Here is a 26,451-nt window from a genome sequence, read left to right as displayed (position 1 = left end):
TTTCAACGTTAAATGTCCTTATATGTCCTGTGGAAGTGGGGAAGATGACTGTTTCTGTCCTATAGAGGGCAGTACACTACATTGAAACTATCAAAATAAGAGTCAGTGTCTGACCTCTGGGTGACACAGTCCTTGACATGACCCTCAATGACAAATCACTACAAATTAAAGCCACAATAGTTTTGAGAGACTGTCTTCTGTTAGTGAACCATCTGATGAACTCCAATCAATGTTATGCATCATAGAAAGATTGAATAAAAATGCACATAGCCGCGTGTCAGATGGTACAGTATTCCTTTTTATTTATCTGGCAAAATAATAAAAAGGGAAGCATTTGGAAAGAGTCAAAGTTAACAGTCAGGAAATACAAAAATAGATAAAACAATTCTAAACAGCTGTTTTGATTTATTTCCTCTTTCTCTCTCCAAATGGGAAAAAAAAAAACTATATTTCTTTGGATCAACATATAATAATATAGACTGTATACTTAGAAGACATGTTTTACACAGGATGCACAAATCCATGTACAACCTCATCATGCAACCTCCAACTAACCATCAGTTCATGATCCAGTAATGTCCTTTCATCAGTTTGCAAATCAACCCCCACCCCCCCCCCCCCCCGTTTATTTCTAATAGATACCTAAATATTATCCCCTAATGCACAAAGATGGACCTGCCCTCCCTCCTCCCTACCTCCCCGAACCCCTCCAGTCTCTCTCTGGTGAAAAAGATCACAGCGATACCTCCTTGTGGTGCCTGGAGACTCACAGCTTGATGGAGGATGATGCTAACTTTTGTCTGGAGAGTCCTGAACATGATGCAAAGCATTGACATGGCTGGTCTCCAGGCTGCCATCTTCCTCCTCCTCCCCTTACTCCTTCTCCTTCCCTTCCCTTCCTCTTTCTCTAGGCCTCCAGGGATGCCGGGCGTTTGGACGGAGGCACCAGATGTTCAGGCAGCGAGGGCGGCAGCTCGTGGCCCTCCAGCTTCACCTTGATCAGGTGGTTGGCCAGGGCGAACTCGTCATCATCGAGGAGGCCATCTTTATCCACGTCTGCTAGCTTCCAGATCTTTCCCAGGACAGTGTTGGGCAGCTTGGACTTCAGCATCTCCTTCTTGGCCGCAGCGCCGGACACTTTGCCGTTGATTGGAGAGAGAGTGTAGAAGATCTCATCATATGTGGGCTTGTCGCGACCCACCACCCACTCCAGCTCATCGATGCCTTCGCCAGCTCCTTCTCCGTAGCCATGACCAAAGGGACCGCTCATGGTTCCCTCAAAGGCTCCCCCCTTCACAGTCTGGCTGGGCATGGCAGCCTCTTCCTGGCGCACCATGGCCATGAGACGGGCGATGTCGTTGGCGAGCATGTCTTCCACCGCCTCCAGTAGCTTGGGCCTCAGCGGTGCAAACTTAGCGAAGTCCTGGCCGGTCAGCAGATCCTGAAGGGATGGGGGGGTTGAGAGAAAACAGGAATTGGTGATAGAAATAGATCAGTCTTCAATGGCTACCAATGGGTGTAGCATACAAGAAGCAGGATTTCCTGACAAACCAGGAAAAATAAATCTCATCCCCGTCCTGGCCCATCCTGGAGGGCAAGGGCAGGAAAGAAGGGGCAAAGATGTGAAGAGAGTAAAGGTCGGGAGGTCATACTACTCTGAACCGTTTGTTTATAACACTTTACATAACACGCCAGAAATAGAGTCAAAGTTGTTATTCCATCAAATGTGTAACTCTGAATACCGCTCACTCAACTGTATAGGTGGTTGGATTTATCTTTATTCATTTTTTTTATTTTAAATCTCACCTGCATCTTGGCCAGGTTGGGGAAGTCTCCCGGTGAGATCTGGTGCTCCTTCTCGATCTTATGGTAGATCTCTCCCAGGTTGGCAATCAACTCCTTCTTCTTGGATTCCTTCCCAAACATACTTGGCATGTCCTTTTTCAGAGAGCTGATAATGTAGGCCTGCACCTGGACACCGTAAAGGAAAGAGGACAGAAATATTTTCAGTGATTATTAAACTTTTATTAAACCTTAAATCTAAGTTTAACACACGTTTGTATAATCACAACTCGTCTGGAAGCCAATCGTGGTCCAGTATGCAACTGTGGTGTTGAAAAAGCTCCAGAACACATGCACTGAGAATGAGGACTGAGTGAAGCAGGAAACATCTTGTGCCCAGCAGTTAAACTTTTCAAAAAAAGAAATTGTATTTATAGATGTTGGATTTTTCACAGAGGAAGAAGGGGTAGAATATTTATTCATAAGTATATTTATGTAATCAAACATTTTGAGGGAAACATATTTTGTCTGCGTTTCATGGGCGATTTTATAAATTGTGAATTTACGGAAATTACATATAGATATACTGGTAGCAGAAATAATAAATAATCCCACTTCTCTTCTGGTTTCCCAAGTTGCTTCAGATATATGATTGTACTCACTTCTGCCTTTGGTTAGTAAAGAAACTAAACACAAACAAAGTTGTGTAAAACTGAATGTTTTGTATGTAATGCCTCTCTCGTTGGGCTGGAGAGAGGGGGGTGGTGAATAAGATGTGTTCTGATCTGTCCACCACTTTGGTCCTGACCTGAACTAATGGATGGATTGACATATCAGCCTTTAGCTCAAAGCACCTCTGTGACCTGTAGACTCTTAGTCTTGTTAATACTGACCTTGGCGAGGCGTGCTCGTTTGATGAGGTCATTGAGTTTGCGTAGAGCTGCGTTACGTGGCAACGATTGGATGTCCAAGAACAGGTCCTGCTCCTCTGCCTCAAACAACTTCCTGTTGTCAGGGACCAACAGGGGCTGGGCCCAGAACGACCCGATGTACACGCGCACCACCTGGAATAAAGTTTGCACAAGTTAACTTCCGTTAATCTCCACTGTTCATCAGGTTACACTTTACTGCGCCCCAGGTACATAAATGAAACTGAATCTGCAGAAAGTAGACATACAGGATGTGAGACATTGCAATACAGGACTGTGAGGTTGACAGTGACTCAACAATAACATGTTAAAACGTACGTGCTGTAATTCACATCCGTTAGAGAGGCTTCACAATACAATGCACTCTCAAAGTCAATGAATAATTGTCTACCTGATCCAAAGGTTTCTCTGGGATTGGTTTATGAATATGGCCTTGGATCAAACATTAACTTAACAGTCAGGTGAAAATCATAAGACCAGCTAGGTCACAGCATATCAGGTAGCACAAGTCTTTGCTTGTGTCTTTTGTTACAATGGCAAACTGAGAACAAGAGCTGGAATAATGTGTCACTATCCTTGGAAAAGTCATCTAACCTCTGTCCAGACGGACCTAAAATAGCCACATTTCCCCTGAAAGCATTTGACATTTCAGTCCCAGATCTAACTGCGATTGAAACGTAGTTCATTTAAAGAAATATGTGGATTACAAAAGCACAAATGTGGAAAATCAAATGCTTTTCACCTCGGGCGTGTTGATGATTTTTCCCAAAGACCACATCAGCGCTCCGTAGACCCTCATCAGTTGCTGAGTGCTGATCTGGTCCGCCTTGTTCAGGACCACGCGCATTTTGTCCTCGTGGTTCTTTAGAGCTCGGATCACCTCGGAGAACTCGTCCGAGATGTCCAGCTTGTGGGCGTCGAACAGGAGGATGATGCGGTCCACGCGCTCTGCGAACCACTCCAGCACCGCGGCGAAGTCGTAACCTGGAGAGAGAAAAGGAGAGGAGACCGGCTGATCAACCTTTTGATCTGCACAGACAGGAATCTATCTGACATTAGTTTTACAAAAGTATGCTGCATTACTGTAACACATTGCGAGTGAGGACAGGTGGTAATATAAGGAGTCCATCAAACGTCACACTATAAGAACTTATATTTTAGCGTGCTGTACCTTGGCAACTACTTGGTTTCTATGTTGTTTACATGTTTTAATGCTGGCTTACCTACCACTGGTCTCCTGAGCCAATACTCCAGCGTACTTGTAAGGACTATTTGTGAATATAAGATCTCTTAGTGTGACATTTGATGGACGCCTCGTTGGTTTGGTGAGTGCGATTCAATTCAGAACAGAGCTGTTTTAGTTTATTGAACCACTTCAGACCCAGACAAAACTGTGTCTACCAGTATGTGTACTAACAGACAATGTATTGCCATTGCCTTGTTTTCTTCTCACGTCAGTGTGAAATCATGTGTCACATTTTGCACTAGTACTGTGTAGTACACGGAGCACACTGGTGTGGAGCAATACAAGAGCCTGATAAAGAGCTAAATGGCTTCTATCAGTCAATAATTTGTGTGTTGGCAGGTTTAATTATGGGTTCTACGTTCATATTCCAAGTCATGTTGATCCATTGATGTTTAGATAAGGGTTTTGAAGAGGCAGGACAGTTTCCCCCTGGTTACCTATTAACTAGCTTTCCTGAGAAGGCAGGAGAGGCATATGAGGGTAAAGACTTAAACTGAGGGTAAAAACTTTTTCAGAAATATGCCTTATAAGAAACCAGCCTGATGGTACTTTAAAAAAAAAAAAAAAAAAAAAAAGGGAAGGGAAGCAAGAGAGCAAACAGGAAATAAAAGTGCTAAGATTAAATACTATGCAGTGTCAGTGATGACTAACAAGCCTGAGATAGAGTACAGAAACTCACTGTACTATTCACTTCCTTTGCTCCTTTGAGAAGTCAAATGACATAAACCGCCTTTTCACACTGAACTTTCCTTTGCCTCGAGGAGCTAACGAGGGAGTGAGGAAGAGAAAATTATGGTTCTGATTAGAGTCTGTGTGTCATCTGATCAGAGAAGAATGCAGTTGCTCTAAAAGCTCATCTCGGCTGTCGCACAATCAGCGCTGGATCTGCTGCACACGCATTCCAACATAGCTGGCTTTTGTCTGGGCCTGAGCACATGTATACAAAAGAGACAGAGATACAGCAGATGGACAAAATGAGACTGTGGTATAGATGTTTTTTTCAAAAGGACAGAGAGTGGAAGTAAAAGTGAAAGTAAAAGAAAAAAACACAAATGTAATAAGAGATGTACACAGGAAAACACCTTAGTTTGTGCCCATCTGTGTGCATGACAACACGTGAAAGTAGAGGGATAAAAAGGGGAATATTTAAAGTCCACAATCCCTGTGGGAGCGGGCGGAGGACATTTGCTCATTCTCTCTCTCAAGTCCGTTTTTAACAGTGTTAGGGAATCTGACAGAGACAGCTGCTCAAGCTTGGACTTACTTATAGCACATCGCATCGACAACTGCTGTGTCTCTAACATGTGCATAGATATGCAGGGATACACTCATGCACTGATGATACATTTGGACAGGCCTCATAATCATGTGCCGATCAGAGAAGTGAGAAGAGCAGGTTCTAGAGTTATTTTTCTGGAAAAAATCTCAAATCTCCTGGATAATTAAATCAATAGTTTGGTAATTTATGAAATACTCTTATTCACTTTCTTGCTGAGAGATGAGAAGTAATACCACTGTCATGCCAGCACAATAAATATGAAGCTACTGCCAAGGGCTGGTTAGCTTAGCTTAGCTTAGCATAAAGGTTGGAAATAGCTATCATAGTTCTGTCCAGGGAGAACTAAATCCACCTACCAGCTCCTCAAAAGATCACTAATTAACACGTTATATCTTGCTGTTTAATCCCTTCATGAACCTCAGTGTAAAAAGAAATGAGGGAAGCAAACAAATAACACCGGCACTTCTTTTGGGCAAAGTTACTTAAACGATGAATCAATTATCAAAATAGTTACAGATACATTTTCTGTCGATCAACTAATCAAGCAATAGTTTCACTTCTAAAGGGAATAGTCCGGCACATAAAAACACAACATGTTGTTTCAACACTTCAGTTTTTATACGGAGGTAGATTCATATTTGGCATAGAGACATGTGAGTGGTATTTATCTTCTAATCTAACTCTGGGCAAGATGATGAACAAGCTTCAGTGAGTTTCCCTAAAATGTCAAACTACTACTTAAAACCAAGCTTCAGAAATGTTTTGTCCACAAGTTCTAAAAGCTTCAAGTTCAAGATTCAACTGTCAGAAATGTGCCGAATGGCATTAAACGTGTCGGTAATCATGTCAAGTCATCATCAGCGATTATGTGAAAGTCGGCAACCAGTTCTGCAAAATCAGTTTCGTTATAGTTATTGTTTCTTCACTGTTCACAGGAACAAGCTTTGAGCCACACATGCTGAACTCATCAAAAATCTAACCACAATCGAAGCATTATGAAATCACTAAAGCGTCTATGAATTGGCAACACAATTTGATTGTTTCTGTAAAGCTGGCTGTACGGACACACACACACACACAACACACACACACACACACACACACCTCAGCTGCACACTCAAATCAGTCCTGTTTATACGTGACACAGTACGTCTGGGCATTACAGTATTGTATCTGTGTTTATGTAAAAACAGTTCAAAGGATAGTGTGTGTGTGTGTGTGTGTGTGTGTGTGTGTGTGTGTGTGTGTGTGTGTGTGTGTGTGTGTGTGTGTGAGAAAGAGAAAGTGTATGCTCCTTTCTGTTCTATTCTCAGGAGTAAGAATGTATAAGCATGTATGTACAGAAACAAACTGAGGTACGAGGCATCACATTTGTGGACACTTCCTTTAGATTGTTATCAGATGCCACTACTTTACGCTTGTATGTTTACAGTCGCTTTTTTGGCCTTTTCAGTGTCTCTTTGCCAACCATCCGTACTCTTTCTGTCTCTCCTTCGGCTGCAACTAACCATTTTCATTATCAGGCGATTATTTCCCCTGATTATTCTTTTGATCTATGAATTGTAAGAAACAGTGAAAAAATGCCCATGAAAATGTCCTAAAGCACAAAGTAAGGTCTTTAAATTGCTTGGAATGTGCATCCAACAACCCCAAAACTCAAAGTTATTCAATTAATAGTGAAATAAAGCAGAGAAAAGCAGAAAATCCTCATATGGAGAAGCTATAACCAAAGAATGTTTGGCATTTCTGCTTGAAAAATTCCTTAAATGATTAATTAATTATGGGAATAGTTGCAGATTAATTTTCTGTTGAGTGACCTTTAAGCTCTTCTTCTTAATAGTGTTTCGCTTTTCCTTCTTGTCGTGGGAAATCCGACTCAATAATAAAAAGCAGATTTACTGACTATCAGCTCCCTGAGGGGGTGGTGGTGGGAGGGGGGCGGTCTTGGGAAACTCTCTGCTATGTTTGCCATTTTACTCCACATCCTTTCCCTAGAGTACACAAAAAACTCTTGTATGTGTGCTTCCTCTTAAAAAAGGGGCTCAGATCAGGTAGAAAAAGAAGAAGCTGTGTTCCGCTGCACTGTTATCTTCTGCCCGAGTTCTGTAGGATCATCAAAAGTAAAAGTAAAACTGTGTGTGTGGCAATTCTGAAGTGACCCCTGTAGGTCACAGAACTGTTGGAGCACGTGGACAAATGGATAAAAGATACGAATTGATTTATTTCCACAGAGCACGGGGAAATGACTCAGTTATAAAGTGATAAATGATACAGCACAGGACAGATAGAGGGGGGTATACAGCTGCATAGAGGAAATATTTCCGATCTACTGTCGTTCATTTTATCTTTTAATATAAGCCTGGCTACGTGCCGATCGGAAAACAGAAAGAAAGAAAAACAAAAAAAGAGGGGAGGATGTGAAAGAGGATGGTGCCATAGAAAACCACAGGTATGGACACAGGAAATTAACTTCAAAGTGCTTTGCGCCCTCTCCTTGCTGTAAATGCCTCCAGCATCAGATTTACATTACCTGTTTGGTTAGGCTTTGACCTGAGGGCGTTGAAGAGTTAAATACGGGTTTGACAGCAATTTGAACTAGACACATGCAGTTAACTTTGTAGAGCACATACCAAACAGAAATACCAGCTCGAGCCTTAAGGAAAGGAAGCATATATATAGGTCGTTTAAGCATGTTTCCTTTTTCATATCTGAACTTGTGACTTCCTGTGGGTTCATTTGAGCAGAGAGGGTGTTGTTGTGTTACACAGTAATAGTACTAGTGAGTTGGTGAGTGAGAGAGTGAGAGAGTGAGTAAAGTGTGGGTGTTTAAGTCAGGCAGACCTCTGCTTATTCTCTGTTTCTCTCCGGACAGGATTCCAGGGGTATCGATGATACTGATGCTCTCCAGGACGGGGTTAGGCATCTGGGCACACATGAACCTGCAAAGAAAATACAGTAATGAGAGTCGAGCCAATGCAGAGCACAGAGTGGAGAAAAAGAGACGATGCAGAGTGTGAGGCATAGGGGTAGAGAGGGAGGTTGGGAGAGACGGAAAAAAAAAAAACAGTTGGGTGGGAGTGCATGGATATAAAACAATAGAGGTGACTTTCCTTAATGACTTCGTGTTGTGGGACGGAACCATATGGCAGCCATTTTACCTAGGTCCAGTTTTAGACCTGCTGTAATTGGAACCAATCTAAATCAATGTATATCTTTATTTATTATTATTATTATTATTATTATTATTATTATTATTATTATTATTAATAATAATATACTATATTTATTCATGTCAAAAATTGCCTGTTTTGCAGTTTTCCCGCTCTACCAGGGTTTGTTTTGATGATGAGGAGAGGTTGAAGAGGCTTGCTAACTGTAAAAGAGGAGTTGTTTTTGTCAATAAAGCTAAAGGAAATGTGAACGTGTCGTGTGTGACCCGTTTTATATCTGTGGTTATACATAAGCTTGGCTTTTCAGTAACAACGTTCATGGTCTCAGGCACTAACATTAACCTTGCTGGAAGACTCACTCAAAACACAAAGCAGCAGTGGGTGGAAAGGAAACTTTTGGGTTCTGGGTACTGCTACCAGACATTGCCGTAAAACAATGTTCACATTTATATAATAACTTGATAATAGTTGGTTGATTTAACCTCGACACTAGAGCTACAACTAAGAATAATTCTAATTATTGATTCATCTGCCTATTCATTTTGTAGATGAATCATTTGGTCTGTAAGATGGCAGCGATGTCTTAAAATTGCTTGTTTTGTCTGACCAAGAGTAAAACAATCTAAGATATTGAGTTTACTAAAATATAAGACGAAGACAAGGAGCAACTCCTCAAAATTAAAAAGCTGGAATCAATGAATATTTGGCATTTTCACTTGAAAAATTACTTTAATTATTAATCGATTATCAAAATAACTTCAGTTTCTGTTGGCTGACTTATTGATTCAGCTCCAGTTGACATTCTGGATCTATTTTTTTTTTTTTCACAGTGAGACTAAATGATTCAGATTTTCCAAACAGTAGGGGGGGGGGCTTGCTTGTAGGAGGTTACCATTGATGTAGGAATGTTAGGCAAACACTGAGACAATACATTGTAAGTTATGAATTGTAGGCCTGAGTCATTCCCAATGCAACATAATTCACTACACAATGGTCTCCTTTAAGATGGGACACTGGGTTTTAAACTTTAAAGGGGAGTGTTGCTCTCTCACACACACACACACACACACACACTGATATACACACAGTAAAGCGTCAGAGGATGAGTGGTTTTGCACAAACCCACGGTGTCCCACTCAGGACAAAGAAAGGGATTGTTAGAACACCCCACAGTTCACACTAGTACTACTTCTCGCTCTGCTGCACTTTCACTCAATATGAACCGATACTCACAACATGAGCTCAGAGGCACCAGGTCATAAGACCGGGAGAACCGTGCTTTTACATTCCTGCTGCAACCACACTGAGGGCAGACACACACACACACACACACATACCACAAACCCTAACAGAGATCCCATACCACACGTAGGGAGGAAAAAGGAAAATCCAAGGACAATGAACGAGTAAAAGAAATATGAGAGAGGGGCTTCTTGCATAGAGATCCTATGCATGCTATTACATTACAATAACAGTGGCTGCCAAAGATAACAAACATGCAGGTTTTTTCATTCTCTCTCATAGAGGATGGCGTCTGATATCCAGTTGGAATTTTGGCCTTAGGTTTACCATATAACTTTCTATCACGACATTTTCCACACAGAGCTTGTAGGAAAAAAAATGCTCCGATGAATTTGAGCTGGAATGCTTAGAAACGGAAGAACCTACGAGGCACAGGGGCCCCGAGAGCCTTGAGCTATCTGAAGTCCTTTGCCGTTTGATAATGTCTTGAGAAGGTGAGAAACTCATCCTCTCTGTGCGGCTGGAGCCCCGGCATGAACTGAAGGTTAATACTAAACATCAGACCTCTCATGTCATTTGGGGGTCTGGCTCCAGCTGATGAAAGAGAGTCTTCCTTTCTTTCCCCACCCTTGACCTTCCCTCACATCGTAACCTCAACTTCCCGTAGAGAAGAGGAAACAGGGAGGCTGTGGCACTAGGGACGTGGACAGGGAGGGTACAACTTTTCCTTGTTTGCTTCCTCTAAAATCTTGTTGTGTGTGCAAATAAATTATCTTTGTATCATATATCTATATCTACGCATGTAGCCTCATGTGCATTTGTTGTTATGTGCTCTGTAAGGCTGTGCATGTTTCAACCCCTATCTGAGAAAAGTGCAGAGTCAGTGTCCTGGAATAAAAGGCCATGAGGAGGACAGGACGGAGCGGGACAGTGAAGGCCAGGGTGGGCCGGTGCGGAACTTAAACTTTGCTGACTCGGGTTTTACTGACTCATGGCTTACAGAGAGCACAAACCCACTGAGGCCCTCTGACTGCAATAGTATTTTAACTAAAAAGGAAGCAAGAAAAGAATATGCAGGTTTATCTGGAGTTACTTTTACGGAAACACTTAGGATTCAGTACACATGCAATATGACACAATCTAAAACCAGGCTGCTTTAAAATATAAATAATGGAAAAGCTGTCTATAAAAAATAATAATAATAATAATAATTGGCAAGCTAGAAGAGGACACCAGCCACTATCTTTTGGGTTTGCCAAATCCAAGAGCAAATTGTAGACTGATTTCTGTTTACCCTCTTCATAAATAACTGATAATTATTTGGGGTACTGATTGAGGGGTGAATCCTATCTGACACTGGTAGTTAAAGGCTAATCTGCAGGTTGAATGACTATGGTTAAAGAGCCACACCGTCAAACTGCCATCCCGCTGAGCAAGGCCTTGTGTGTCTCCTCTGACATTGTATTTTCTCCTCCACCAAAATCCATCAATTCACAGTCTGATTCTTGATATCTATATCTGTCTACTTCTTTGAGAAAAAAAAACATATATACATATATATATATATATATATATATATATATATATATATATATATATATATATATATATATATATATATATTTTCAGGTCAACAAACATCTGAAGGCCAAGCCAAATACTTTTGGCCTCCTCCAAAGGAAAGTGGAAAACTGGTCCAGTCTGAGCCAAAAGCATCCCAGTTCCAAATGTTTGTCTGGAACTGGTTCTTAACAGACTTTTAATCAACTGTAGGCCCACTCTGGGTTATGTGCCATCACAACTGATTCATTTAGTGTTAGGTTGTACACATTCACAGAGCTGTTCACACAGGTCATGCACCTGCTATTGTCATACACACATATTCTGTTACGTATTGTAGTGACTTCAAAAAACTAACTAAAAGTCGCTCAGTGGTTGGGCCTGGTTTGCTTTGTATTAGATTTGCTGAGATCCAAAATATGTTAAACTAATTCTAATAATGGAAAGTATTTACTTATTTTAAAGTGTACAAAAATATAAGCCTAATCAGAATAATCACAGCAGTCAATCAAAAGAAATATGACGACCCACTAACTCTCTCTCTCTCCCACCAACCGCACACAGATGAGCAGGTGCTTCTATCAACTATGAGTGTCAACGCCTATATTCATGTCACCAGTCTCCCAATAATCACCACGATCATACAATAATAAATTACAATATTACAACACTAACGAATACCAACACCAAAATAAAAACCAACACAAACCTTAACAGGACTACAAAATCCACTCTCTGAATTCATTCCTGGTTCCTACACATATGATCGTGTGAACAATGAATTACCACTCAAGCCTCAATTCAAAGAAAACCACAAGTCCCATGATATCACAGGGTTGTGTCCAACAGTTTGACAAATGATGCTACAATGGACAATAGCCTTTGTTTATACACAATCTTATCTGGTTTCCCCTAAAGTCTGTAATAAACTTAAGAGGTGAATCTTGGCCCGTGAGGTCCAACACCCCCCCTGGTCTTTTGAACGAGTTATCTGAAATGCATGACTTCATTTTTGACTGATGCTTTTTGGCAGAAGCTTGCACTCATGCAAGATAAGGCAGACACTCTCACACAATTGAGGGAAGGGATCTCAATGGAAAATAGTCATTAAGGAACAACATTAAGGAAAGTGTCAAATTGAGTGTTTGTACCAATATAAACTTTGGCTTCAACCCACTTGATAATCTGAAGCCTATAACAGATTAAGATCATGACTGTCCAGTGTCCACAAGTTAGTCATTTGTGTATTATTTGTTCATCCGTTAGGCTGGCTTTTCCTGTGCCGGGTAACACCACCACACTGGCCACTGCGAAAAGAGGGGATATACCCAAGTCCTCTACAGGAAGTGACACAATCAACAGTCGGATCTAAGCCATCTGATGTCATCACAAATCCACCCACAATAGATTGGATTAAGATGTTTTCACCAAGCATCGTCACGCTGGCTCTTACTCATAGTGCCTGGCTTGGGCGGTCTCACCTTTCACTCTAAGTTTTCTCTCTTTGCCATTCTCATCTTGCATTAATCAGTGAAAGTCAAACCTGTGCAATACTTCTGAGTCATGTGGGATTTTGCCATGAGGGCGTTTTTGCGTCAGACTTTGAGAACAAGGCCTAAGTGTCACTGAGTTATTCACAAAACTATGAGGAGGAGGTTTCCTGAGAGTCTCCTGGACATCAGGCACATGGATCAAACTCCAACGAGCTGAATGCCTTAGTGAAACATCTGCTGACTCAATGAAACAATACTACAAGACAGTCACACCAAAAACCTTTAAACCTTTGCGATAAGATTTCTTAAGGCCTGAATAAGAGTCGGCTCGTCGGCCTCTACTGATGAGGTAACACTTATATGACTGAAGGGTACAAAATGTATGGCACCTACATCCAAGGGCAGGACAAGGTCAGTTTGTTACCTAGCAACACTAACAACTATGTGACATTGGGACAAAACAATATGTATTTGGTGGTAGTTCAAAATATGATAATTCGAGCATTAAACCCCCCCCCCCCCTCCCTCTTTTACATGTTCTTTTGTCCAGTATCTTTATCATCTGGATTAGGGATGAATGATTTGGAAATAATATGTAATTGTGAGTATTTTAACAGATGTTGCAATTGCATTATGATTCACCAAATTGAAGGGAATGTTTATTTTGTATAAATTGGGGTGGTGATGGCCTTGTGGTCTAGTACGCCTTCCAAACACCAGAAGGTTGTGAGTTCAATACCAGGGCTGCCACCATTGTGCTCCTGAGCAAGGTACTTGATTGACCCCGAGTTGTTCCAAGGAGTCTTAGTTCACTGTAAGTTGCTCTGGATAAGAGCGTCTGCTAAATGACATGTAACGTAATGTAATATTATTTAAAAATATATTAAAATGTCAGTACCAAAGATTTTTTCTTACGTCTGTAGAATACGATTTGTAGACTGCCTGGGGAATCTCTGACGCAACACAATATTAATACAGAATGGTAATTTGACACATATTTTGCCTTTATTTAGCAAATATTGTCACCAGTGGCTCTTCCAGATGCATTAAATAAAAAAAGAGCCTGAAGAAGGGCAAGGTGTCACGTTAACTGTCAGGATTTGATCCAAAGTGAAAGAACTTCCTTGTCAATGAGGTGTTGGAAAGCACCTCCCTGTCCTTTGCTTTGACATACACATAGTGGCTCTTCAACATCGCTATTGACACTAAATACCCGCATTTTCTCGGGATGATGAAAGAGGGAAACCACACACACACACACACACACACACACACACACACACACACACACACACACACACACACACACACACACACACACACACACACACACACACACGAGATTGCTGGGAACATTGTGCAACAGCATTCTGTGAAGTGAATGTACCTGTGTGGTACAAGTAAGGACATGCAGGGGGGCATTTAAACCATGGGAGATGTGTTATTATGACACGGTTCATAACACACAGCTGTATTAACTAATGACATTTCAAGACGGACATGACATTGACATGACCTGTTCATTTTGAATCAAACATTAATAAATACATGTAGGGCTTTAACTGCTCAGTTCCTATAATCCAAGTGTATTACATGTGTCACATTGCTAAGCGTAAGCTCTTTAATGTGGCCTGTGGACTTGGAAAGGGCTTTACCTGTTAAGAAACGCGTTGCCAAAGGCGTTGAGTTTGCGGAAGGGCTTCTTGGGGTCGACAACCAGAGCATTACCCGGTATCACCCCGTCCTGTTCGCCGTGCATCACCGCGATGAAAGAGTCCGTGGTCGGCTCGGGGCCAATCCGCATACCGGGGAAGTCCTGTTCCATAAGGTGCCGAATGAAGGTGGTTTTCCCGGTGGAGTACTGACCCACCAGGAGGACCATGGGCTTGTTGTCGAAGTCGGCATCTTCGAGCGCAGGGGAATGGAAGTCGTGGAATCGATACGTGTCCTCCAGCGGGAACAGTTTGGTCCGGTAAAGCCGCCGCAGACCCTCCGCCACGTTCTGAATCAGCTCGGGGTCCTTCTTCAAGTTTTTTCTGAACATGATTACTGATTTCTACCCTTTTATTTGACACAACTGTGTCGGTCTCCCCTTTGAATATTTATCTGGTTTTGTGGTGTGGATCTCTCACACAGTCAAGAGAGTAGCTGCCTGCTGGAATGAAGCAACTGCTGGGCGAGGTCTTGGAAGTTTTTGTCCCCACCCTCCTCTTCGTTAGCTAGCCACACACTGCGAGGCACTCATCCAGGAGGACTCTCTATTCTGCTGACGTTGACTAATGTAAGATAGCCAAGTACACTCCACCATAAATACTTAATTAATTATCTCTAGGCAGCTAGATATCGTCTAATACGACAGAACTGTGACTGTATAAGCGTTACAACTGCTCTTAGCGGTTGGCTAACTCGCTTAGCAACCGGCTGTCAGTTAGTGAACCCCCTCCTAAGAAGGCTGGCACAAGGATACCGGAAATACACATATTTCACAATAAAAGCCTCAACGATGCCAGCTGGTCCAGTATCCAATATAGTAAATTAATATAATATGAAGTAATGTTAATCTGTCTTTTATTTTGAAATAATGTTATGGCCTTAGTTTTTCAACTTCAATAATGGTTATTCTCGCTTTTTTTTAACAAATGGTATTTTCCTATGAAGCACTTTGGGATGCATGTTTGTGTGAAAGGTGCTATATAAATAAATACAGTTGAGTTGAGTTGAGTGTCATTGTGGCGCTTTTGATGTGAGAAGTTTGGCAAATATCGACAATACTGATAAACTGTGGGATTTAAAGTTTGGAGCATTAAAAAGAGTCATTCATTCATGTCAGTAAAACATTGTGCAGTGTTTTTTACTTTAATAAGAAACATTGGTTTCATATTCATAGTTGTTTAAATAGCCATATCTACTTGCGCACACAGTTATACCTACTTATAATTTCTGTTTTGCTTTTAGTTTAGTTAATATTTTATATTTGTCAGACTGTGTGATGTGTATTTTAACATTAACATTATCAGTTTCTGTTTGAATTTTGTACCTCAGGCTTAGGTCTGTTCTTTTGTTTTGCAGCCAGCAGCAGAATAAAACACTTGAATTAACCTGTCATAACAGCAGTTTAATTCATTCAAATGTCAACCAACACATACTCTCCTCATGTCACACTCAACAAATGAAACTGAACAGATTATTCTATTCCTTTCCTTTGAGGTGCCATAATGCCTTGTATGTTTAATTTCTCATGTTTTGCATCAGATATACTATGTTTTGACATAAGTACCATGTTTTTACTTTCTCTTACCCCTGTTTGTAAATTAGTGTCTCGTAAGCTCTCTCTCTCTCTCTCTCTCTCTCTCTCTCTCTCTCTCTCTCTCTCTCTCTCTCTCTCTCTCTCTCTCACACACACACACACACACAGACACACACACACACACAGACACACACACACACACACACACACACACACACGCACACACTATATAATAATAAAGTGTGTCTCATTGTCAAATGTTTATCTGTACAAGCAGCACAATAAGGAAACAGGAAGACAGTTATACAGGATTTAAGGGATCAGCTTCATTTTATTGTAAAGAGCAACCTTCACATACATAAACATACAAATGGCACATAATGTAAAAACAGCAAAAAGAAGGTGTTGCTGTACACAAACTATTTTGACTTTTGAAAGTCAGATGCGTGAACTGTAGCTACAGAGAGTACCAGCAGCGTTTTGATGACAAGAGGTGTCCCACCACAGATAACAGCAGCTCCACTGGAAGCCAGAGTCTTTCCATATGGAGATGCTGTTACAGCTGGTGAGACCCACAGACACAGCACAGCTGACGGACCATGAGAACATGGTGCTGGTATTCATTTCACCACAATACGGGTTGTACAGATTTCTGCAGACATCTATTTCAGTGAGATAAATAGATGGAGGTTACACAGAGTGGAAATATTTCGAGCTGTGATTGTAAGAAATGTTTTCCTTTATGTGATTATGTTCATTTGACAATTAAAATACACATTACACCACCAACCATAACTTAGTGGTGGCAGAGACTAAACAGGTTTACATGATGGAAAGAATTACTGCAACTCTGCAACTGAAAATCGACACTTTTATTCAAAGGTGGACTTGTGTTACATTGTACCTAGTGAGATGGGTTGTTCCAACTAATAGGTGGTATTATAACGAAGTATCCCTGAAAATGCTATAGTTATGTTTATCTTTAACTGACCTTGTTCTGATGCACATGACCTACTTTTGTAAACGTGCGTTTCGTTCTTTCTTTCTTTCAAGGTCCTATGTTAGGGAATGTCCTGTTCTGTTGAAAACAAAACTGTAATTAATTGATTGCATTGTTTTTGTCTAACTGTTTTAGCCCCATTTTACGTATATGTGTGTTTTGAAATGTGTTTTAAATGTTCATTGTTTGTTAGATGTTGAGCACTTTCAAATCAGAATTGATGCTGCTTTTGTGAACAGTAAACAGTTTTCTCCCCAAAAAATATTCAACATGCTCCTCTGGCCTTTGATGTGCGTGTGTTATGTGGAGTGTAAATTGTTCAGGTCCAAAATCATAGGATTATTATTACAATACCCTTTAAATGCCAGATTTTTAATAATGGTTCAAAGATAAGAATTTGACAATACTACATATTTGAACGATGTGTGATAAAGGTTTCACACGTGAAATAATGCTGCCCTCTTTTGGTCGGGCCTCACTGACTACATGAAATCATTTTACTGAGCCCTCATGTGATAATACTGCCCACACCTAATAAAATGTTAGTAAAATATCATCTAACATCTCCTGATCTTGGTTTTTACTGCTTCTAAGAAACATGTTAGCTTTATGACACCATTAAAATCAGGGTCATTCAGTGAAATGAAATGAAATGAAATGAAATGAAAGTCAGACAGGAGTGAGGAGGCAGTGCCATCCAGGCAAATAGCTTTTAGCCTTTAGACCATTCAAATTAATCTTTTACACACAGACATTGAAACGGCTTTGAAAACGAGTAATAAACATGAGCGTGCATCATTTAGTACACCTCATCTCCTCCCAGAATCTCTCTTAACTTATCCCGACTGAGCTTTGACCCTAAACCCTCTCCTTCTTTGAAAAACAGAGCCATAAAGCAATTTAAGGGTAGACTAAAGAGACCTTCACCCCTGTTTTCGCCTTGGACTTTGGCACCCAGCTATATATTTTACCAGATAATTACACTGTGAAAGTGGAGTATCAGGATTGTGAATCTTAGCACTCAAATTGGAATGAATGTGTTGATGATGAAATCTGGACAGAGAGTCTGATCTGGTCAGTACCGTGACAGGAAATCAAGTTTGAGAAGAAGTATCATATTTTTTAAGCAAGGCTTTTCTGATGCAGGGTTGATTCCACACTAGTAGACCGTCACTCTTCCCCTTTAGACAGGAGTCAGGTTAACTTCCGGTTCAAATCTACAGAGATTACTAAATATACCCTGAACAGATTATATTTCAGTCAATTTTAAGATTCCCCTTGAAAACAATTATTATGTGCTGTGGAGAGATACAACAATTAGACCCACTCTGTTATACATATGAAATGTTTTTAAGAATGAAAGCATGTATCTAGCCTTGCAGCTAATGATTAAATCAGGAAACATTTGGATTCATTCAGTTTTCATTCATAAAATTCCCTCAATGACCATTTTGGACCTGTCTTTATAGCCATTTAGTTCACTTCAAATCAAGATGGAAATATTGCTCTAAGGATGATCTGTGATTGACATTTACTGATCAAAGAAAGAAATGAATTCACTTCCAGTGAAATGTTGCACATGTTTTTTGCAGAGTGGATGCACAGTTAATATCTAATACAAATTACGTCATTATATTGTTGTAAACGCACAATAGAACTGTCCTAAAGATGCCCCATAAATGAAATGTTAAATGACTGATATATAATGAAACAGTCACATTCAAATGTACACAAAGAGTTCATACTCACCAAGTAAATACTGCAAATGAGGCTCATTTCAGTCATTCATTCTGAGAAAAAAGTCAGAAAAGTGGAAAACAGAAAAAACAATATCAAATGAGAGTGTGAGGAAAAGCAAGCCAATAAGATACATGGTTAATAGGAGAGAAAAACAGTTAATGGTTGAGCTTTTAGAAGAGGAGAAATATAAGTGAGCAGGTGGAGGAAGAAGTCTGTCCCTGAGTAATGGCAGACACCTGAATGAGGGCTGCTTAAGACTGTGTGGGGTGGAGAGAAATAATTAATCATTAAACTCACTGTAAATATGTAACAGACCCAACCTTCTCCATAAAGTCAACACATTGCATTCAGTTTGAGCACCCACAGACAAAATCATTCAAGATGCAGAGCGGCCAATAAGAGACGCCATCTGGCCCTGAATCACTTCCAATCAGCCTCCTCACACTGAGGCCTCTTCATGCACTGCGTCATTGCTTCCTGCCTCTGCTGTCACATTTTCCCAAAAGCTATACACAGATATACCTCATGTGTGGCAGACGTAATTATAACTAATTGATTGAATAACTAAATGGATAAACAATTAATCACAGCGGATGCACCCAAGAAGTTTCAAGTTTTATTTGTCATATGCAAGTTAACACAGAGAGCATGTCAGCTCAGAAAAATTCAATTATATATATATATATATGAAATATATAGCAAAAGACAATGCAAGTTTATTTATACAGAACATTTCAGCAACAAGGCAATTCAAAGCGCTTTACATAAAACATCAAAAGCATCAAGACAAAGTGCAACAGAAATACATTTAAATGCATTTAAAAACAGTCATTGAAGAGACAAGAGATAGCTTAAAAAGCATAAAGGTGCAGTGTCATAAATTGATAGTTATTTTATTTAATAAAAGGCAGAAGCAAACAGAAACGTTTTCAGCATTTTTTTTTAAGACCTGAGAGTTGCAGCACCTGCAGTTTTCTGGGAGTTTCCAGTTATATGGTGCATAAAAACAGAATTCTGCTTTTCCATGTTTAGTTTTGACTCTGGGGAAAGAACGCAGATTATAAATGTATTTTGGCTCTAAACAATTCAGTGTTTTGTAAACCAGCAGTATTATTTTGAAATAAATTTAGAAAAAAACAAAACAGGAAGCCGGTGTACCTCAGAACGATGTCAAGGTATAGTTTCCCTTTCTCTTTCTCTCTTAACAGTAAACAAAGAACTTGCTGAGCTCGTTTTACATTGTTTACATAATTTAGAGTAAAGCTTCAAATCTGATACAACTATTAAAACACTAATGCCATAGCAGTGGTTGCATTTGAGCCCGCAGCTTTGTTTTAACATTCTGGTTGCATTTCTCATAATTGTTGTTTAACACATGTAGAAAAAGATAAAACTGCACTGGACTTTGAAGAAGATGCTACAGATAAAGACAATCATTCATGCATCATTTGTCTTTTCTCTTCATTGTTGTTCATTCCTGTAGCTTTCACCAATGTTTGGGTAACCTTTATAATAATGAATTTGTAAAGAGTGGAGACATGATTATACCTTTTGACCCTTTTTCATAGCTTAAATATATATTACTCGGCAAAGAAAGTACACTGAACACATCTATACACAGCTTGTGAGGAAGGAACCGAAAGGGTACCAGTTTGTTCTGATGATGTCTCGAGTTAGCTGCACTTGTCTATCAGCCCTGAAAACATTAGCAGACTAATTTATATTTCTTTCAAAAGGCAATGTGGCAATTTTTTCAAACAATGGTAAAGGCAGGTTAACCTAATTGTATTTTTCCAGAGTATTTCCATAAATTAGCTCCACCTTTATCAGCTGAGCTGCAACATTCAATAATCAATAACTAAAATACAATAATAATATAATATATTTGATTCTGAAATGCGTAATTATTCTGCGTAATGAGTACTTTTGCTTTTGGTACTTCTTTTTTGGTAATACTTTTGCACTTAAATTCAATTTTGAATGCAGGATTTTTACTTTTTTAACAGTAGTATTTTTCCACTGTAGTAGGCTATTTTTTTGTTATTACTAAAGACCAATATCTTAGCACTACTCCTCTGATTATAATAATATTATAAGAATAAGATTCTGAAATAGCCCCAAAGAAAAGAAAATTGCTATTCTCCTTCCGTTCAGCTTGACCTGTGTGTGTTCCCGTACTGTTGAAGCGGTGTTGACTGATGTGTGAGTAGCTAACTAACGGTGTCTTAATGAATATATTAGCTGATATTACCTCTGTAAGAAATACAATAATATATATGTGTGCATGTACATGTAAAATACAAACAAACATTAATAGTTAAAGTGATGGAGAGCTTATGAGAGTTCCTGATCGTTTTTAATCGAGCTAGCAAGCGAGGCTTCTCAGCTAGCTCTCGCAATTTAAACGTTAGCCACATTCATGCTAATTTTAGCACTCAAAAACGATGGTTTCGATATTAAATAGGAAGAAGTTATGATAGGAAATACCTACAACTAGCTAGCAGGGGTAAACGTGTATTTTGTCAAGGACATTTTTAATATTTGTTCCCATAGTCTTATATTCTGACTAACGTTACAATGGTAACGTTAGTGTAAGTTAGCTCCTTCACACAGAAAGCCATGAGCTAGGTATCGACTTCAAATAATAATTTATGTTCAGGAGAAACGGGATGGGCTCATTTGTGTGACTCTCTGTTCATTATCCGCATATAGCAGCATTGTAACAACAATAGGTTCAAATGAAAGTTGATGACTCTGGTTATGTATACAATCTATTTCAGGTCAAAATGGCAGAGCTAACAACACTAGAGAGCCTGCTGGAGATGGGCTTTGACAGAAACAGAGCGTGAGTAAAAACCAAATCGCAAAACACATCCTGCTTAACTAGTTCTTAGATTTGAGACTACTTTCAAAGAAGTGAAAGTAAATCCAGTTAAGTTTCATGCATGTGAAGTGTGGGGAATTGAAAAATAGAAGAAAAAAAACCCCTCACATTTCTTAAGTACTCCCTAAAAGTTAAAATGACAACCTGGAATAATATGGTCTATGGGGAGCTCTGTGTTGCAGTTAAAAAGATCATTATTGGCTACTGGGGAGGCACATAGAAGGTAAAGAAACTAAATTCACAGAAATATCTGTTGATGAAAACAGCAGAATCCCTGAGGTGATGGGAAGATAAAAAGGGCTGGATAGAAACCAAAGGATCTACAACCTTTGACAATCGCTTGGGAAACGAGTATCGTATTTTGATTGACTGTAAGATTGAAAGCATAATAAATGAGTATTTGCCAAAGTATTTTTTAAATGGCTCATCTACTATTTAAATTAGTTGTGTTATTACAATCAGATAAGTTACATTAGAGTGAACTTCAGTGTCTTGTGTCTTGTGTTCTCAGGGAAAAAGCGGTGGCCAACACAGGTAACCAGGGAATAGAACAAGCCATGGATTGGTGAGTATTGACCCACACACACACACACACATACACACACACACACACACACACACCACACACACACACACACACACACACACACACACACACACACACACACACAAGGATCTGAATATATTAGTGTTGATTTGACTGGATGGACACGGCCCTCCTTATGTCTCTGTCTCGTAAAACCTACTTGTGCTACTGATTCCCAATCATATGTTGGATTCTCCTAGTCAACAAAGTACCTTCATCTTTCCTGTGTGATGTGCTTTCCTCAGGTTAATGGAACACGAGAACGACCCAGACATTGATGAGCCCTATGTGCCGCCTGTGGGGAATGTCATGGGAGGAGAAGCAGGCAGCCAGTCCACCACAGATCAGCCGTCACTAGCAGACACCGCTGAAGGTTAGGGCAATGGAAGCACGATCACACGATTAGACGAAAACAGACATTCATATCTGGTTATTTATCCATTCTATATGATTCTTCTAGAAAATGTAAAACAACAGGTTATATGTTATATATGTTATACATTCTGCATACTTACAAGAACTCTGTCTGATTAGAAGTTATGGCTTTATATATCATTCAAAAACTAATAATAATACTAAAAATAACTAAATAAAAGGATTAAAGGCAAAACTTTACAGTTAATGAACAATCTGAGTCGCATATAATGTGACATAGTTTTATCCATATGGCCCATAGTCACTTGTTCCATAGCATGTATTCTCCATCTTTAAGAGATCTAAACTCTAAATTAGCTTTAATACATTTCTTTTCCTCTCACTGTCATCCCCTTCAACAAGGAGTATGAAGTGGTCGGTTCACTTTGTTATATACTCTGTTAGTTCTGTTGTGGAGGTTTTCTGTCCACACTGAGAGGTTTGTGGTGTAAGGTAGGCCTGTTACATCAGCCTGTGGACGTTTTGCTTTGAATTGTGACAGTAAGACATTTCAATACCACACTACATATGTCTTTCTCATGTGTATTTTATTTTACATTTTTTGATTCAGGGACAGCAGGTGGAGACGGCAGCTACGATGTTGATGACGAGAGCGCAAGGGAGCCATTGTCAGAGGATGAGAAACTTGATCAAGTTAGAAGGTAAGAGTACACACACTATCCACACAGTATTGTATGTCCAACTCACAGCAGCTTATTCTCCTTACATAAAGGTTACTTCACTACACTTATATACCACTGAACATATACTATGTGACCTTTAGGTTAGTAGCCAGACATCATTTGAAAAATACTTAATTGTCTGTCCATTGATTCATCGTCTTGTTAAAGAGATGGAACATCTTCAAATGTGTTTGTGTCTCTTTTTTTTCAGGCTAGAAGAGCTGATGCGGGTGAAGCAGGCGGAGAGACGAGAGCGAGAGCGTGCAGAAGAGTTGGAGCGGGAGAAGCAGCGGAGGAGACAGGGCCAAGAGCTGCAGCATATTCGCCAAAAGCTGCAGGATGATGATATGAAAAAACTTAGTGATCAGCGCAGGAAAGAGAAGATGGAGGACAAAATGGCAAGGTAAGGTATTCATTATAACGCAGTATAATTATTATATCTATTTGCACTGGGTAATGGTAACGGCACTTTTCGTGGACCAGAATGAAAAATATAAGTACTTAAACATTCAAAGATGTTCCCACTCTACCTTTTTCCTTCCCCTAAAAACATTTACAAAAAAGGCAAATTGTCAATCGTCATTGTGATGCTTGTCTTTATTCCTGTCAGGCAAAGGGTTAAAGATAAGATCGCACGAGACCGAGAGGAGCGAGCACAAAAGGTAAACGCCATCATTATTCATCTCTTCTTTCAGTTCTAGTTTTTTCTTGTTCAGTTCATATATTCTTTTATTACCACTTATGTTGGAACCAAAAACTTTTTTTACCGTTTAGTTCGGAGGCGGTGTACCCCCGAGCACGGCGGCATCGTCCCAACCTGCCCTGCCCAGCCCCTCGTCACCCACCAGTCACGGCCCTCCACCCACTAAGAAGGAGTATGATGAGTCCAGGATACAGGTACAGGCTTCAGTTACACTCGTACGCTGCTCTTCACACCACTGAAGCACAGCGCACACATGAATAGACCTCAACTAGAACAGATTTATATCCGTCCATTTCACAACAGAAATGGTCAAATGTAAACCATGGCACAAACAAATGACCACTCATCCTCTGCCTACTTTTCCCCTCCTCCCGTGCTCTTCCGCTTCCTCACGGTAAAGGTGCGCCTGCTGGACGGATCGACCATCACGGCAGTCTTCAAGGCCCAGGAGCCGCTGGCGGCAGTGCGCGTCTACGTGCAGGTGAATGGCAACACACCCGAGGGTCAGGACTTCACGCTGCTGTCACCCTACCCCCGTAACGTCTACACCGAACTGGACATGGAGAAGCCCCTCAAAGAACTGGGTGAGCACTGGGCTGGAACTACGGTTGACTATAGAACACATTTACTCTTAGGGACTTCATTTTTTATTTTATTTTACATTAAACGCTTCTATTAAAGTTTTCGAATGAAGCTTTTTAATGTCTGTAGTCAAGTTTTATGACAGTCATCGCCATAAAGAATGTTTTTTTACTAACCCTAACCCTATGGATTGTAACAGAATATTTTGTGACATAAGAAACATTTTGGAAATTATTACAGCCATCTTTTTTCAATACATTTTGACTTTACACACTGGAGTTATTGTAAATGTTTGGATCACGAGTCAGAAACAATCCTACGCAGCCACCACTGGAATCTAATTCTACTAAATATATTAGTGTAGACTAATCTTTATGTCCAACTGTGCAGAAATACCAGGTTTAAACAGAATGAATAGACGGTTTAACTTCTGCACGGACCTGAAACTGTCCATTCAGCAGATCATCACTGTGCTCTCTCACACTTACAGACCATATCTGACCTTTTGTTTTTTGTGACTTTCCATTCTGTCTTTTTAGGTTTGGTGCCTTCAGCTGTGCTGGTCGTTATCAAGAAGTGATATCAGGAGGATCTGCTCTGTGAGCCTACCTCACCACTTCCACTACAGCAACACAGGAGACACTAGAAACAGATTGAACCGGGAACAGAGCCTCCACCTTTTTTTAGTATCACTCAATAAGCCAGCTAACTGAACTAAAGCAGAGACGTAGCTCGAAGCAGTTTTACATTGTGCGTAACTACTTTTTAAGAAGTTTACAGTTTAAAACAGTTTGGCTTTAAGTCACTGAATGATGCCCTTTGCCATTCTGGGCTGATAGATTGCACTTGATATTGATTGGTTCGTGTGCAGTGAGATGGATTTTTACCTATTCAAGAACAAAGTGAAGATAGCTGGCTTCTGATGGATACTGCCTCATTTATAAAAATGATACATAATTGTTAAATTTTAACCTGATCCTTACAAAGCAAAGTACCACACACGACCTACCCGATCGCTTCTGAAAGGGCCTTAAATTGAATCCCCACGATCTTCCTAATTTTGTCACATTGTACTTTGCCAGTTTTTTTTTTTTTTTTTTTATAAGTTAAAATATATTGACAGTTATGTCTGCATAATCACTAAGAATCTACTTAAAATAAAGCTGACTCGGAGAATTATGATAGTGGACTGGATTTTCTAATAATTGTATGTTATCTATAAAAGTGTTTGTCAAAAAAATACCATGAAAAGACCCAAAACTATGAATTGAGCCGCACTGGGTGACATGTTCCTTCATTACCGTGAACATGATGCTGTAAAAACTGAAGAGCAACAAATCTGTGGCTTAAAACGGTCCCCAAATGCATTATTTGAGTAATGTTTGCTAAAAACTACAAAGCCTAAAGGAAATTATTTTTGCCTTTTAACAAAAGTGAAACTATACTTTTTAGATTTAAGTAGCATCAAATGTGCCACAGAGTAGGGAAGTTAGAAACTACTGAGATGTATTAACACATTGTTCTTGTCTTTTCATGTGATTTGATGACAACAGATTGCATCTTTAACAGATGTAATCACAACAGATTGTACACATTTAACAAGGTTTTGATGTTTTGCCGCTAACATATTAAACTGAATTCTCATCATAACTGAATTCTCCTGAAGTTATGTGACATGGTTAGCTTCACACATTTTATTGAACCATATAAAATTGGAATAGGGAAAAAAGCCTAACCAGCATTTACCGTACAAGCTGTAGAAAGATTTGAGTGTTTGCCCCACTTATGTGACTTTAATGGGCTTTCAAGAGATTTAATATGAAAGTGAACCGGTAGCCTGTTTCGACCTTTGTTTTCGGACTATTGAGGTGAAGATTACAGCTTCTGAAACCTGCTGGCTATGTGACTATC

The 26,451-nt window shown here is 39.9% G+C and overlaps 2 protein-coding genes across 2 annotated transcripts; one reads left to right on the top strand and one right to left on the bottom strand.

Annotated features, from left to right (window-relative positions):
• Positions 1-277: 277 nt before the first annotated feature.
• ehd1a (EH-domain containing 1a) lies at positions 278-15,159 on the bottom strand. Its single transcript, XM_029441780.1, has 6 exons — positions 14,357-15,159; positions 8,078-8,175; positions 3,454-3,695; positions 2,676-2,846; positions 1,807-1,971; positions 278-1,441 (listed from the first exon to the last, which is right to left on the bottom strand). Exons 1-6 carry the CDS (start codon positions 14,743-14,745, stop codon positions 908-910), a joined length of 1,599 nt encoding a protein of 532 aa, XP_029297640.1. The 5' UTR covers positions 14,746-15,159; the 3' UTR covers positions 278-907.
• A 5,661-nt stretch (positions 15,160-20,820) lies between these two features.
• Positions 20,821-26,190, top strand: ubxn1 (UBX domain protein 1). The gene is made up of 10 exons (XM_029441728.1): positions 20,821-20,890; positions 21,469-21,533; positions 22,084-22,137; positions 22,404-22,531; positions 23,144-23,234; positions 23,467-23,658; positions 23,866-23,917; positions 24,030-24,152; positions 24,359-24,542; positions 25,080-26,190. The coding sequence occupies exons 2-10, from the start codon at positions 21,475-21,477 to the stop codon at positions 25,118-25,120; spliced, it is 924 nt and encodes a 307-aa protein (XP_029297588.1). The 5' UTR covers positions 20,821-20,890; positions 21,469-21,474; the 3' UTR covers positions 25,121-26,190.
• Positions 26,191-26,451: the final 261 nt, after the last annotated feature.

Source organism: Cottoperca gobio, chromosome 10, assembly GCF_900634415.1.
Source record: "Cottoperca gobio chromosome 10, fCotGob3.1, whole genome shotgun sequence".
NCBI lineage: Eukaryota > Metazoa > Chordata > Actinopteri > Perciformes > Bovichtidae > Cottoperca > Cottoperca gobio.
The sequence above is the reverse complement of the archived record's forward strand: the minus strand, read 5'-3'. Positions and strand labels throughout refer to the sequence as shown.